The sequence below is a fragment of the Danio rerio genome, chromosome 4, assembly GCF_052040795.2.
Source record: "Danio rerio strain M-AB ecotype USA chromosome 4, GRCz13ab, whole genome shotgun sequence".
In the NCBI taxonomy this organism is placed as follows: domain Eukaryota; kingdom Metazoa; phylum Chordata; class Actinopteri; order Cypriniformes; family Danionidae; genus Danio; species Danio rerio.
The window spans coordinates 15507021-15522842 of NC_141024.2; the positions used below are offsets into that span (position 1 = coordinate 15507021).

The 15822-nt window shown below is 31.9% G+C and overlaps 2 protein-coding genes across 4 annotated transcripts in view; one reads left to right on the forward strand and one right to left on the reverse strand.

Annotated features, from left to right (window-relative positions):
* slc26a5 (solute carrier family 26 member 5) overlaps positions 1-15822 on the reverse strand; it is a 47850-nt gene that overhangs the window by 22964 nt on the left and 9064 nt on the right. The gene's annotated exons all lie outside the window — the stretch shown is intronic.
* On the forward strand, positions 1946-13168 carry tspan33a (tetraspanin 33a). Of its 2 annotated transcripts, NM_001002617.2 has the most exons (8): positions 1946-2227; positions 6953-7007; positions 8439-8566; positions 9645-9719; positions 10619-10714; positions 10804-10932; positions 12065-12226; positions 12391-13168. In NM_001002617.2, exons 1-8 carry the CDS (start codon positions 2129-2131, stop codon positions 12490-12492), a joined length of 846 nt encoding a protein of 281 aa, NP_001002617.2. In that variant the 5' UTR covers positions 1946-2128; the 3' UTR covers positions 12493-13168. The 2 variants fall into 2 exon arrangements, with proteins under 2 accessions (NP_001002617.2, NP_001315511.1); NM_001328582.1 differs by lacking the exon at positions 6953-7007.

The following is a 15822-nucleotide window of genomic DNA, read 5'->3' on the forward strand; positions in this document are numbered from 1 at the left end:
AAAGCGTGGTACATGCAGAAGCTCTTCAGCGACAGATGACACCACGTCACTCACAGACTGCACATACTGGAGTTGTGAAACACTTTTAAATGCTTGGAAGTGCGAGTCCATTGAATTTATTGGCCAGAAATATGCCAGTGCAATAGCGATTACGTATTGTGCAATCGTTGTGCATGCAGGAATGATGCCATGCCATGAACCTTGTTCTGTCTCATTTCAAGTAGTAAAATCCATTATTCATATACATACATGCTTTTATGGCTGTAAGGGGTGAGTTTTGGTGCGTTGGAAAAGCCTGCACAGAATAAATAAAATTAAATAAAATGAAATGAAATAGAATGAATTAATTTTCCGTAGTGCATGTGTGTGAATGAGTGTGTATGGATGCTTCCCAGTACTGGGATACAGCTGGAAGGTCATCCACTGCGTGAAACATATGCTGGATAAGTTGGCAGTTCATTCCACTGTTGCGACCCCAGATTAATAAAGGGACTAAAAGAAAATGAATGAATGAATGAATGAATGAATGAATGAATGAATGAAGTAATTTTTACTTTAGAGTTTATTAGTTACAACTATATGATAAAAACTTAAATAAAACTGAGTTAAAGCAAACATGCATTACGCCTCATTGGTACACAATTAATAATGGTGGTAACAGTCAACATTTTATGAGTTTGAATATTTGGTTTTGAGTAGAAAATAACCTCTAGTTGTCATAAAACAGCAAGTTATCCACCTAACAACAAAACCAAAGATAAAACACTGTAAATACAATAGAAAATGCAAAAATGACCCAGTCCATGATGGCAAGACCAGTATCAGAAAGTTGAATACATATAGTTTTACTTGACTTTTATTCTACTTTAATCAAGGAACCATTGTGAACTTAAGGTAAAACACATTTTAAGCTTAAGTCTAAATCTTAATTTCTACAGCAGCCTTATATAGAATTAACTGTGAAATTAAAAAAAAGAAAAAAGTATAAAATCAAATAATATAAAAATAAAATTATTTTATTCTTACCTGAACTGAATTACTGAATGTGAAAATTACATATTTTTTCCAAGCGACACAAAAAAAAACAGAAACAGTTTCTGTAAGCATGTATTTTACAGTACTCATAAATGTATCTGTCAGTGTTTCAAACTATTCTTTTTAATTTGCCAAAATAACACAAGTGGCAATTTCACAGCTGTCACATCCATAACAACACTTTCCCCTCATAAATGTGAAAATGTTCAATTAAATAAAACCAATCATTTTTGTTCTATAGAGAGCCAACTCTTATCCTTTTGATTAGCATCGTTTCTTTTGGGTTGTTCAGTTTATTCACAGAAATTCTACAAAGTATGCTGTTTACTGTAATCTTGCAGACTTTTTTTTTGTCACATCCATTACGCATGTTTATTTTCCACATTTAAAGTTCAAAACATGTTCGCAGATTGACATTTTTCTGGTCCCTTAACTCTGTGGTCAATTGTTCTGGAAAATATAAACAGATGTTTCAATATAATGTTAACATATACTTTCTATGCCAATTTGTGTTTTGAGTTTTTACTGCAATTGTCACACTCATAATGCTGGAATTGCTCATATATATAAATTGCAAAATTATTTATTAACATAATTGTAAAAATTTTAATAAAATTACATTTAAAAAAATGTCAAATTATTTTTCACTTCAATATATGACAAATAACTTCAAATTGTTCTGTAGTATTTACTAAACCGCACTGCTTTTATCAGTGCGTTTCTCCAGGAGGTGTCAGCATCTCCATTCAAATTCAACCAGATTACAAACAGGTCCACATGCATAAAAAGAGTGAAAACTGAAAGCTTCTATGAGTTTGTTCAGAAAACTGTCTCCCAGGTGTGATGATAAAGCGGAAAGGAAACGCCCACTGGTGCTTCAGTTGCTCATGCGACGCGTGTTCCATTTCTCGAGTTCAGTGACTGCGCTTATCAGGAAATGCCACATAAAACAACAAGCACCGATTCCGCAAGATGCGCTCCTGACATTTTGCTCAAACATCGAGAGACCTCGAGTTGATTCACCAGGATGGAAATCTAGATAAAGTTAAATGAACGCTAAAGGTCTGGTGCGAGGCATCACACACCTTTAATCATGGGAAACGCAAAAAGAGCAACGCAAAACGACGAGGACTACACTTTCGTCAGTCCAGTAGTCAAATATTTACTGTTCTTCTTCAACATGATATTTTGGGTAAGTGCTGCTCACTTTTACACGCACACACAATGTTATATTATATTATATTATATTATATTATATTATATTATATTATATTATTAACAAAGTTTCTAATTAAAAACGATATATATATATATTTTTTTTTTTTACGATAACTTTACAAATATTTCTTTTATATTTTAAATATTTTTTTCTGAAAATTATAGATGAAATGTATGACATTATTAAATATAAATAAAATAATAAATTCGTGTGTATATGGACTGGGTGTGTACATATAAAATATTTTCTAAACAACATATACACTAAGCATAAATAAATCTTTACACGTTTTATAAATAATTAAAAATGTATATACACAACATAAATAAATTAATTAAATAATTGTATACATTTATGAAGTATGCACATTTGTTTATTTACAGGGATAATATATAAATAAATCCCTATATAATATAATATACCAACTAGATGTAAATAATTATTATTAATATATATATAATATATATATAACTATAAGCAATTTTATAATACATTACCCAGAATATACATAACATTATACACATTATATACAACTAAACTATACAAACTAAACAAATAAAAAAGGCTTTCACATTATTTACACAATTACAAGCCATATATTGAATACAAAAATATAAAATATATTTATAAAAATAACACACACACACACACACACACACACACACACACACACACACACACACACACACAGAAATTCTGCATATGTAGAAGAGCTGGTTTTAACTCACATGATGAAGTTTAATGATTAATGCTTTACCAAATGACTCCCCCTTTTCCACTCACCAACATGAAGCAAGCTTTCCATTTACCAACAGAAGCACTGCACTTAGTTCTCATGGTCAGGGAAGTCATTGTTGTAAAAGCAACTTAAGTAATAAATATTCATATTTCATAAGAAACAGATCAAAGTTCTGGTGTGATTTAGGTATGAACAAACACTAAAAGCATGACCGGTGGGCATGTCTCAACACACACGTGTATCACATCACCAAAGCCAACATTCTCAGAATACTTTGAAAACACAGAACAGCTCATGGCAGTCAGTACAGAAGCCTAACCTGTTTCATCTTGACTTGATGCATTGAGAAACACTTGCCCAAGTAAAATGAGCCTGCTGTATGATAGGATCTTGCTGGAATAATAATGAGTTCATATTAGACCTCATTAACAAAACCCTCTATTGTGAAGTTCTTGATACTGGCAGAATACTTTCCCGAACTTTTTTTTTTAAACTGGTGTCGGTTGCTTAGCAGCGGGTCTCATTGATTCATATGCTGATAGAGCAGTGCAGAGTGTTTGGATGAGTGGAGGCCCCATGCTTCTTTTATTTGTTGCCCTGTACAACTTTACATAATAGACCTAAATGAATAACTCTCTTCAGAAGGAGAACCAGACATGCACCCCAAATATTGAAAAGTTGTTGGCACGGTGGTAGTTTAAATGGACCCAAACAGTTGGTTTATGCTGAAGTCAGTAGATTTAGATATTAGAGTGTAATGCATGCTTGATGGTGCAAGTATGCACATGCAAATACCTTTGGAGATTTCATGCTGAAAGCCTCTAGAACAATTCGCTTTTTAATATAATAATAATGCTGAGCATTTGACTACTGGGTCGCAGTGCAGATCTTTAGACTCCTTTTAGTCAAACAAAGGGTTATAAAACTGTGATTTGGAAACGTATGAAATTTGTGGTTGTTTTAAGACAGGAAATGGTGTGAAGCTGCATCATGCATCAATGGGCTATTTGCACAGTCAGCTAGTGTTTTTCAGACAACTTCCGGTGAAAGCTTTATGTGACTATTTTCAATTTCATAAGGTTCCTTTTTCAGCATCGATGCTGTAATGTAATTCAAATATAATCAGTTAAACATACTTAAGCATCCATTTGGTTGTTGAAGCGTAAAAGGAGACGAAAGATGTCATTAGCAGCAGGCAAGTGCAGAAACTCCATTGAAAAATACTGAGGAGTAAAATTAATTTCCATATTTTAAAGACATGGCGAAGAAAAATAGAATTTAATTCAGTGCTTCTTGTTTGGTCTGATACCCACTTTCTATCGTATCTCAGCCAGGCAGTGAAGATCACTGTTTTTTAAAGAAATCATATTTTAAGCGCAGCGATTTTGTATGGGATGACAATTAGCCGGAAGCCCTCTGGCTGGCTGATTGAAATTAAAAGTCTGTGTGCATCTAGCCCTTTGTTTCTTAGCTTATAGTTTGTATTTAACCAAAAAGCACATACATGGATTGAATGCAAATACAATAAAATGCTTATTTAAAAATGTAAGAATAAAATGCTTATGTTTATTGCAAATGCTAATGTGCTGTTTGATTTTATTATTTGAAATATTTTGTCATTTAAAATCGCCATAAATCTAGTCACATTTTATTGTAAATTTCATGCCGAGATCAGAAAAATACATGTAAAATCAGGTTGATTCAAATTTAAACTTGATATTGTGGCATATGGCATTACAAATTTCAGATATCACAAAAGTGTATGGAAGTACACGAGTAGCAATATACATTTTAAGTGTAATATGCAGAACAATACAATGTGTGAAATGAAAATCTTTATTTCAAGAGTTCACACTTGATGATAATTGATTGTAAGCTTGTTTGGCATGCTGTCCTAGAAGAGAGCCCTGAGCCCTGGGCTTCCTCCCGTTTGTAGGGAGGAGATTGAGTTTAGGTAGATCTCTAGAATTCCCCCGCTTACTTGTGGCTAATGATGAATTGCTTTATGAGGGAGACATACTGTTGGCTAAGAACTTGTCTATGGTCCCAATTTTGGTTAGTCAATTTACTTATGATGTCTTTGGTCGGTGGGAGGAAATCGGGAGAAACCCACACAAGCACAGGGAGAACATGTAAACTCTGCAAACGTGGACTTGCCTAGTAAGGATTAAAACCAGTGATGTTCTTGCTGTGAGGTAACAGTGCTAACCACTGGGCCGCCACAACTAGGAAGAAGGAGGAATCTTCAAGGCAAAGATGACTGCTGGAAAGACTATGGTTATTTATAGTGACTTGGGAAACATCTGATTGTAGAATCATGCGATGATTAATGTGGGTCCAGTCGTGATCAATCATAAGCATGTGATCTTCTCGAAAGTAGTTTAAAAATAAACTTTACTGAAATTTGCATTTATTACATGTGAAACATTTATAAATATAATTAAATTATAAAATTATGTCATTTCTAACCACAGTTTTAAAATGTAAATTACTAATTAAAATGCTTTATAAGGTACAAAATTCAAAAATGTACTACATAAATTAAACTTGATGTGTGTAATGTGCTAGATGAAATGGCAGCAAAACGATCATTTAAACGTTTTTTTGCCCTAAAATTATTTAAACTTGTGGTTAGGAAATGTAGCATTGCTCATCATCATTGCATGTGGGATGTTTGTAGCAAAATGTCATGTGCATTTCAAAATGACAAATGTACAGCTAATACAGTTGAAATCAGAATTATTAGCCCCCCTGAATTTTTAACGCACCTGTTTATTGTTTTCCCCAATTTCTGTTCAACGGAGGGAAGATTGTTTCAGCACATGTTTAATTATAATAGTTTTAAAAACTTATTTCTGATAACTGATTTATTTTATCTTTGTCATGATGACAGTAAATAATATTTTACTAGATATTTTTCTATACAGCTTAAAGTGACATTTAAAGGCTTAACTAGGGTAATTAGGTTAACTAAGCAGGTTAGGGTAATTAGGCAAGTTATTGTATAATGATGGTTTGTTCTGTAGACTATTGAAAAAAATTGCTTAAAAGGGGCTAATAATTTTGTCCCAAAATTGGTTTTAAAAAAATTAAAAACTGCTTTTATTCAAACCGAAATAAAACAAATACTACTTTCTCCGGAAGAAAAAATATTATCAAACATACTGTGAAAATTTCCTTGCTCTGTTAAACATCATTTGGGAAATATTTAAAAAAGTTAAAAAAAATCAAAAAGGGGCTAATAATTCTGACTTCAACTGCATGTATAGAAAAAATACAGAGTTAAACAAATTTGTATTTTTTTATGTACTTTTAGTTCACTAATAGGAGTAGTCTGCTAAAAGCATTTGTTTTCAATGTTTAATTATGTATTATATTGAAATATTCATACATTTTATGACTGTATTTATTTTACTGCAGTGAACTTTAATAGTTTGACCTAACAATTATAGCATTTTCATAGATAACAAATAGCTCCTTCATATACTATTTTCTGGCATTGAAGTGAACAGACACTGCTTTCTCTGGGAAAAAAAAAGTTTTATAGTAACCTGATAGCTCTGTCAGCAAGAGGGGCTACATTGTGTCAGACAAACTGGGACCTTCGGTTGTGTGAGAAACAGAGAGAGCGAACAAACCCTGAAACTTTGCTTCCTTATAGAATTTCCTGTTCACTTTTCTTCTCATGAACATTCACACATGCTGATACAAACTACATAAATTTTCCACTCTCCTACTCTTTTTCTGGCCTTGGTTGGATTTCTTTTTTCAACACGATGTAGAATTAGGCAAACAACAGGCCTCTTACTACTCACACAATAAGAGCTTTTACTACTTACTTCAGTAAAGCCTTTTGCACTTCCTTTATAAAAAGAAAAAAGATGAATGCAGATTTGATCCGGCCACTCCCTAAACCGGAATGACACTGACATTAGAATCATCCTGTCTTTTTGTTACAGATAATCTCACTGGTCCTGATATCTATTGGTGTTTATTCCAGGATAGTTAAACATGGTAAGTGTGTTTACTTGAAACCACACTGCCTGTTTTACACTGATTATGCAATGCATATTTTCCCCAACAAATCTGAATCAGCAAGTGAGCTTTTAAAGGACTCTACTAATATTATATAATGAAACATCTTCATCTAATAAAAATAAGCATGAACATTTGGAAGACTGCTTTACTTTTAGTGGCATACATTAGACATTTTTATATGATAATAATTACTCATACGCACACCTAGTGGTTTTAATGTTGCACCACATTAAATAAATTTTCACTAGTATTGACATTGTAAAGTCAGCCATCAATAATATATTGCATTTCCGAAAATATATAGAGGTTTTCAAAATAAAAAATAGATTTTTGATGGAAAAAATAGTATCTTCTGCTAACCAAGTTTACATTTATTTCATGACAAATATAGTAAAAACTCTAAAATATATTAAGAAATTTAAATAACTCTTTCCTTTTTAGAAATGCTAGATTTAATTTATTCTTCAATAATGTTAGCAGCCTTTACTCCAGTCTCATGATCTTTAAAAAATCATGGCAATATAAATGCTGCTTAGCTGCTCATGCTGCAGTTGTTATTTATATTAATACTAAATATTATATTCTGCAAGGACACATTAAATTGATAAAAACATTAACAAACACATAATATTGCAAAACACTTCTATTCCAACTTCCTAAAATCATGCTAAATGGTTTCCGGGTGTTTCCAATAACTGAACATTAATAAATAAGCATCAAATCAGCATATTAGAAAGACTTCTGAATGATCTAATGGCAAATACTTCCTAAACATTTATTTAAAAATTGTAAAATTAACAATTTATGATGTTAACATTTATAATTCTTAATAAATTAAACCTTTTAATGGATATTATTTAATTTACTTTAGATGTAATTACAGTATTAATTATATTTATCTTAGCTTGCTGTGTGTACATGTACAGTGCTCAGCATGAGTACACCCCTCACAAATCTCTCTTTTAAATTCATATTTTTAATATGAAGCTATATAATATTATATTTGTGCATACACATTAAACTAGTCAGTACTAAAGCCAAATCTGCAGCTTATCTAACAAAATAACCTTAGATAACGGTACAAAAACGAGTACACCCAAATTTATGTTAGAAAAAATATTAAATTCAAATTTAAATAGGAGGAAAAATCAAGAGAAGCGAAATTTTGTAGGTTGTAATTTTTTTTTCAACATTTTGCTTGAATTTAATTGTATTATCTTTCATTTTCTAAATATTTTTGGTGACTAAAATATTATTTGAATAAATATATCTGTTTAATAAATCTGTTTTGTTTAAATGCACCAAAATACATTGCCTATATCCAGTGAGAAATGGATAAAAAAGAGCACTTTAAGTATGCAGAAAGCGGTCTGTTTATGTGGTGGATCTCTGTTTTTCTCTCTGCAGAAACAGCGCTGGCCTGTCTAACTGTGGATCCAGCTCTGATACTGATGGTAGTGGGAATTCTCATGTTCTTCATCACTTTCTGTGGCTGTGTGGGTTCTCTGAGGGAGAACATATGCTTACTGCAGACGGTCAGTAATGAATCTGCTAACTTTCACGAATGTTACATCACACATTTACCAGAATAAATGTGCAATTAAAATGTTTTCAATCAGAAAAGTAGCTTATTTCTACCTGGTATTAAGTGGTTCAAATATGAACAAGGTTTTAAGCAGAATTTAGAGTTGTCCTCATCTTACCAAGTGTAAACAGGGCCTTATTGTCAATCAGATCAAAAGTGGATGATGCTATAGTATGGTACAGTAAAGTATAGCATAGTATATTATTATGTATAGTTTACCCAAAACTCAAAATTCTTCATCATTTTCATTTACACCCGCTCTAAACCTGTTTGACTTTCTTTCTTCTGAACACAAAATAAGGTATTTTGAAGAAACCTGTAACACCCATTTTAGTTCAACAGAAGAAACAAACTCATAAAGGTTTTAAACCACTTGAGGGTTAGAATATTTTCATTTTTGGGTGAACTATCCTTAATACAAGTGAAAAAAAAATGTCTCAAACTTTTTCAAACTGTCCACTTTTTGGAGTTAAACCCATTTTACCTGTTTGTTTTAACAATCTTAGCACTCGAAGACCACTTACTCTATATGGACAGACATTCTAAAAATATAAATATTAATTCTGACATAACACACATTATTTGTAAGATTATTATACAAATTGTAGTTCCCATTTACATACTTACATTTATTTACATTTGCTTGCTTTCCTGCTCACTTATTAGTTGCCCAACATGGGTTGTAAAGGTTACAAAAGGTACACATATGAGGGAAGAGTCTCCGAACAGACGTTTGATAAATGTTAATACCAGTAATGCATCTTGAATGATAACTTGTGATCATATTACAATGCATGCTAATACCTGGTAGAAACAGAAAGTGATTTAAAGAGGACTAGCTGAAAAAAACTGTTTACACCTGTATTTAGCATAACACATTTGTGATCGGATTGCAGATGCATCCTAATGCCAGGTTTAAACGAAGCCTTGGTGGAGCTTAAACATAAAACCATATCAAATAAAATACATTAAACACAGAAAATAAAATAAAAAGCCAATCCTAACAGCAAGCTCTCTTCCCTTTGCAGTTCTGCATCTTCTTGACTATCATGTTTCTGCTGCAGCTTCTGGCTGGTGTTCTAGGATTTGTCTTCTCAGATAAGGTAAAAAGCACTATTGAGTTTTATTCCCTCATGTAAATCTTCAATTCTTTAACTTCACCTTAAATGGATAGTTCACCCAAAAAATCGAAAATTCAGACATCATTTACTCACCCTCCAATTATACCAAACCTGACTAAGCATCTCCTATTGAACACAAAAGAAGATACTGTGAAGACCTGGTAGCCATTGACTTCTGTATTTTAATTTTCCTATTATAGTGGTCAATGGCTACCAGGCCCTCAAAATATCTTTCCATAAATGTTTGGAACTACTTGAAGGTTTCTGTAAACTATCTCTTTATTAGATCAGAGTTAAGCATTACATTAGTCCGCTATTAAATCTCTTGGTCTTTGTGGAGACTTGTAGAAGTATTTATACAGTCTGAACAAGCTATAACAAATCCACAAATCACAAACACAGAAATGTTTAGTTTGCAATGAGCGCCCTCTACTGTCTGTCATCAACCGATGTAACGACACTCAACCTTCCTGTACATCGTAAAAAAAAATCCAGTTTCTGTATTTTGTGATTTCTGTTTATTTACAGTTAGAAATTGCATTATGGGACCTTGACCTCAGCTCTATCAACTTTTGAAAGAAAAATGTAATCTCTGCAGTTCAACAAAGTGACGTTTATTGACATTTTAGTAGTTTAATACCAGGTTTTTGTAATGTACTTTACAGCATCAACCCAAACTTCAAACTATTAAATATGTAAATAAAAGGGGAGAAAATGTCCCATAATGCAATTCAAAAGCATAAATATACATGGAAAAGAAAACTTGAATCATAAAATTCTGAAAACTGCAAATTCACAGATATTTTTTACAATGAATATTGACCAGCAACAGATGTAGAACAAGCAGGACAAAGTTTTAAATTTTATGTCATTTATTGCAGGCACGTGGCAAAGTAACGGATATGTTTGATAATGCCATCAAGCATTACAGAGACGATTTAGACCTACAGAACCTTATCGACTATGGACAAAAACAGGTCAGGGTTAATTATATAATTATATATGCTTATAGTGCATCATAAAGTTCTGTATGATTTTACTTTTTTTTTTTGGCTTATGTGATCAGTTTAACTGCTGCGGGGGGATTTCTTTCATGGATTGGTCAAAGAACATGTATTTCAATTGTTCAGACGACAATCCAAGCAGAGAGCGCTGTTCTGTACCCTTCTCCTGTTGTCTGCACGCCAAAGAGGAGGTGAGTGCTGTATGTGTGTGTATATATATATATATATATATATATATATATATATATATATATATATATATATATATATATATATGTTATATCAAATCTACTCAATATTACACAATTTTATACAACAGTGCTAACAATATTGTTGTATTCAATTATAATATAAAGCATTTTAATAGAGACGATCATAAACATTGTATATTAAAATGTAATAAAATTGATCAATAAACCACTATTATATTCAATATTTATAATAATAATGTTGGAGTTAATTATATGCATTAAACAATCAATAAATCATTATATTATAAATTAATTATTAACATTACTAAATACATCAAAATATATAATAAAAGAGGAGTGTTTTCAATTATTAATTAATCAATATAAAATTATTATTACACATTCAACTGCGACGACGCAGTGGCGCAGTGGGTAGCACGATCCTCGGCTTAGTTGGCGTTTCTGTGTGGAGTTTTATGTTCTCCCTGCGTTCGTGTGGGTTTCCTCCGGGTTCTCCGGTTTCCCCCACAGTCCAAAGACATGTGGTACAGGTGAATTGGTTAGGCTAAATTGTCCGTAGTGTGTGTGTGTGTGTGTGTATGTTTCCCAGAGATAAGTTGCTGCTGGAAGGGCATCCGCTGCGTAAAAACTTGCTGGATAAGTTGACGGTTCATTCCGCTGTGGTGACCCCGGATTAATAAAGGGACTAAGCCGACAAGAAAATTAATGAATAAAAAAACAATCAACTGCATCTTTTGAACTCATTAAAATACTCATTATATATTCAAATATGTATGTATGTATGTATGATTGTATGTATGTATGTAATATTTAATATGTTATATAAAAATTATGCATTATGTGTAGAATACATTCATATTGTTAAAATGATTTCAATTATTATTTTATTTTATATTTAATACATCTTAAAATGTACCATTTACATAATATATTAATTTATTAATGGTTAAAATTATCATTTGACAAGTGCATTCAATATTATAATATGCTTTGTTATATTATAATGAATTACTTAACAATTACAAAACATATTTATGTAGTACGTATTTACAACATTACATAAATTATTAGCACTTTAAATGTCCCTCTCTCCATCTTTTTGTTTTGTCAGACTATAATAAACACCATGTGTGGTCATGGCATGCAGGCGCTGAATTATCTGGCAGCCAGTGCCTTCATCAATACCAACGGCTGCATTGATATACTGGTCAACTGGATCCACAGTAACCTGTTTCTACTGGGAGGCATCGCACTAGGTCTCACCATACCCCAGGTACACCAAAATGCCATACAATTAGGTTAAACATGTACAAGCTAAAAAAAAATATGTCCTAATGCATAACATCAAAATTTTTGGGTGACTAGATTTTGTTATACAAGCTAGAATAAACTTCGAGGTTTTGTTTGATCTGACAACTTTTCTCTCCTTTTTTCTAGCTGGTTGGAATCCTTCTCTCTCAGGTGCTTATTAATCAAATCCAAGATCAAATTAAACTACAGAATTACAACCAACAACATCGCTCAGACCCCTGGAGCTGAAAGAGAAAAGGAAAATCTGGGGGAAAAAAAGGATTTTGAGTGATGTTTTAAGATCATGTTTTTGATATTTTACAAATCTGAATATCTGTATGAATTGTAGCAAGACATGCTGATGATCAATAGGTCAATACATCTATTTTGGGATTGAAAACTGATTTTCAGTCTTGTGGTGTAAACTAGTTTATATGATATTTATTAAATTGCACTGCATATTTTAAAAGCAGACTTTGTATTTGGTCGATATGTCATCTGAGAACAAAAATTATTGTATTATTATTTACCAATATAATGTGTGTAAAACATTCATTTTAATAGGTCAGGTATGCTTCCTATAAATTTTTTTTATTTAACATAATTTTGTAATTCAAGTATTATTGACTATTACTTTAAAAAAATGTATTCAATAAGCACTTTTATAACATTACTAGTTGATCATATTAGTTTTGCTGATGATTTTTTTCAAAATGGGTTCCTACATCAACAACATTTCTGATTATAATCTGAATAAACACTGCAAGCTTGATCTGGCCAGAGAATCAAGTGTTTACTCTCCTCTTCATAATCTGGCAGTATAGTGAGTGTCTTCCTTCTGTTTGGAGAACAGAACGTTCATTCAGTGGATCCCAATGTTTTGTTGTTTGTTGTAAATATAAATAAAATATTTTGAAGATATAAACATTCAGTTTTGATAATATTGTGATTATGTATATTGTGTATCTTTAACTTAAAGTTTCCTTTTAATAGTGTTCTGCATTTACGTTAAAGAAAACGTTATTTTTAACCATTTTAATAATTATTATTACATTATAAAACACAACAATCCACTTTATCAAATGAGTGTAGTTAACTCAAATATTTATTAAAAGTTAATTCTACTCATTTGAAAAGAGTTTTAAACTCAGTGTTGTAGGTAATGAGTTAATTAAACACCTCATTATTTCAACTTAAATGAAGTAAGTCACAGTACTCGTATAGATTAGTTTAACTCAAATGGTTTGTATCAATCGGTTTCCTCAAACGATTTGAGTTGCCTTAACTTATTGGGTTTAACATTACTCAGTTGGTTTGAGTAAAATTGATTTGTGTACTCAAATAGATTAAGTTCACAGTACTCATTTGGATTAGTTTTTTAACTAAAATGGGTTGTTCCAAGCGGTTTCCTCAAATGGTTTGAGTTGCCTTAACCTATTTGGGTTTTACAGTGTAGTAGTAGAAGAATTGTTGTTATTTTGCTGGCTGTTTTGTTTTACAAATTCCCTTTTGTTAGTTTTTGTTTTGTTTTTCTTGATAAATATTCATTTTATTTGTAACAGAAAGGTTTTCATCTTTAGTTTAGTAGCAGGAGAGTAATATTTTATCAAAACATGGATGCTGATGATGATGATAAACTATTATTATTATTTTGTTTTAGTATAACTTTTGTCTTTTTTGTTTTGTATTATTATTATTGACAAATGTGTGTACTACTACAGCAACTACTACTTATAAAAGAAACAATATTGTTACAAATGCTTTTCACAATTAAGCACAAATACACATGTTTGTTTCCCAATTTCATTATCCTCATAGTTGAAATAAAATAACCTGCAGGACACATTCCTTTTCAGGAGCAAAAAGTGTGGCACACGGATGCTTAGTTATATTCATACCAAATTCAGCTTTATTTCTATAGCACTTTTACAATGTAGATTGTGTCAAAGCAGCTTAACATAGAAGTTCTAGTAAATTGAAACTGTGTCAGTCCAGTTTTCAGAGTTGAAGTTCAGTTTAGTTTGGTTTAGATTTCACTGCTGAAAGTCAGAACACTAAAGCGCAAATCCATCGATGCGCAGCTCCACAAGTTATAAAATATAATTTATAATATTTATTTGTATATTTATATATATATATATATATATATATATATATATATATATATATATATATATATATATATATATATATATATATATATAAAGAGGCGTTTAAGGGTTTTGAGTCTAAAACAAGTTACAAAGACGCATTCATAGACATGGGAGTCAAATGCATACCAGGTGCAGTGCAGTGTACTGAGAACAGCCAAAAACCACTAACTCATGAGGCATTCATCCAAAACTCATCTGCAAATCCAAACAGACACCTTCAGTTTGTTAATGTTGTTTAAAAGCCAATGTGAAAAACTCTGCTGAAATATGAGCCATTTTATACCAACGTACAGGAAAGCAGTGTCTGTGCGTGTATAGAGAGAAAGAAGTTGGGGGTGTGTGGGGGGGCTTTTCTCTCTCTCTCTCTCTCTCTCTCTCTCTCCTCATTGGTGTTTGTGTGTGGTCCTGCTCTGTGCCTCTCTCTCTCTCTCTCATTCTACAGCCGCCATGTTGGATGTGCTTTTTAAGGAGGCCCTGTGCTGGAAACACCAACCACATCCACACCAACAAGTGCTGCTGTTGAAATCTGATACAGCAAACTACAATCAGTTTTTTGGCCACTCTTCAGATTGCTTTTTAGTTTCCATCGCAACAGCCAACTTGGTGCATTGTATTGGGAATGAGATGAAAAGAAAGTGGCATTTGAAATTGGTCATTACTGCAAATCTTTGTAAAAAGTGCAATAAAAGTCAGTACACTAACAATATTTCCTGTTGCTGTCTTTTAGCCTATATTGGAAGGTTCTACACAGATTCATGGTAAAATAGTTTTAATAAAAATTTGTGATATAGTGTTTTTTTGTTATGCATGCTAGTTTTAATGTGACTTGTACATTGCATTCCTCATTAGACTTATTTACACATCATTACAATTGTGTATATAGTGAATTGACAACATCCTGTTCCTCCCTCTTAATGAGGAAAGCCATTACTTTGGCAAATTATAATTTTAAAATCAAACTTGGAATTACAAGACACTATGGGGCATGATTAAAAAACATCATGTTTACGAAATACAGTCATAATTATGATTTAAAAGTTCTACATTAGAAGATAATTGCATTAAATTAAAAATCTATTTAAAATATGTTTTGGTCATAATTTTATTGTATTTTTTTGTTATTTTGAGTTTTTGTCATAAATTATAAATATATATTACGCAATTTTCTTTGTTTTATGCCAATCCAATTTCATATAGATTGTGCCTACATTTTTCATTATGTAGGACTGAAGACAAATATCAACAAAAGGCATGGGGTAAATATGATAAGATCAGACATGGAGCCAAGTATAACTGAAGCATGTAAATATTATGTAGGCTGGCATGGACTGCTTTTCCCCATCATGAGGGGGATGGGAGGGGAGCAGACTTTTTTGTTATTTGTGTGTGTGTGAGTGTGTGCACCCCCTCCGTGTGCATACCAGGA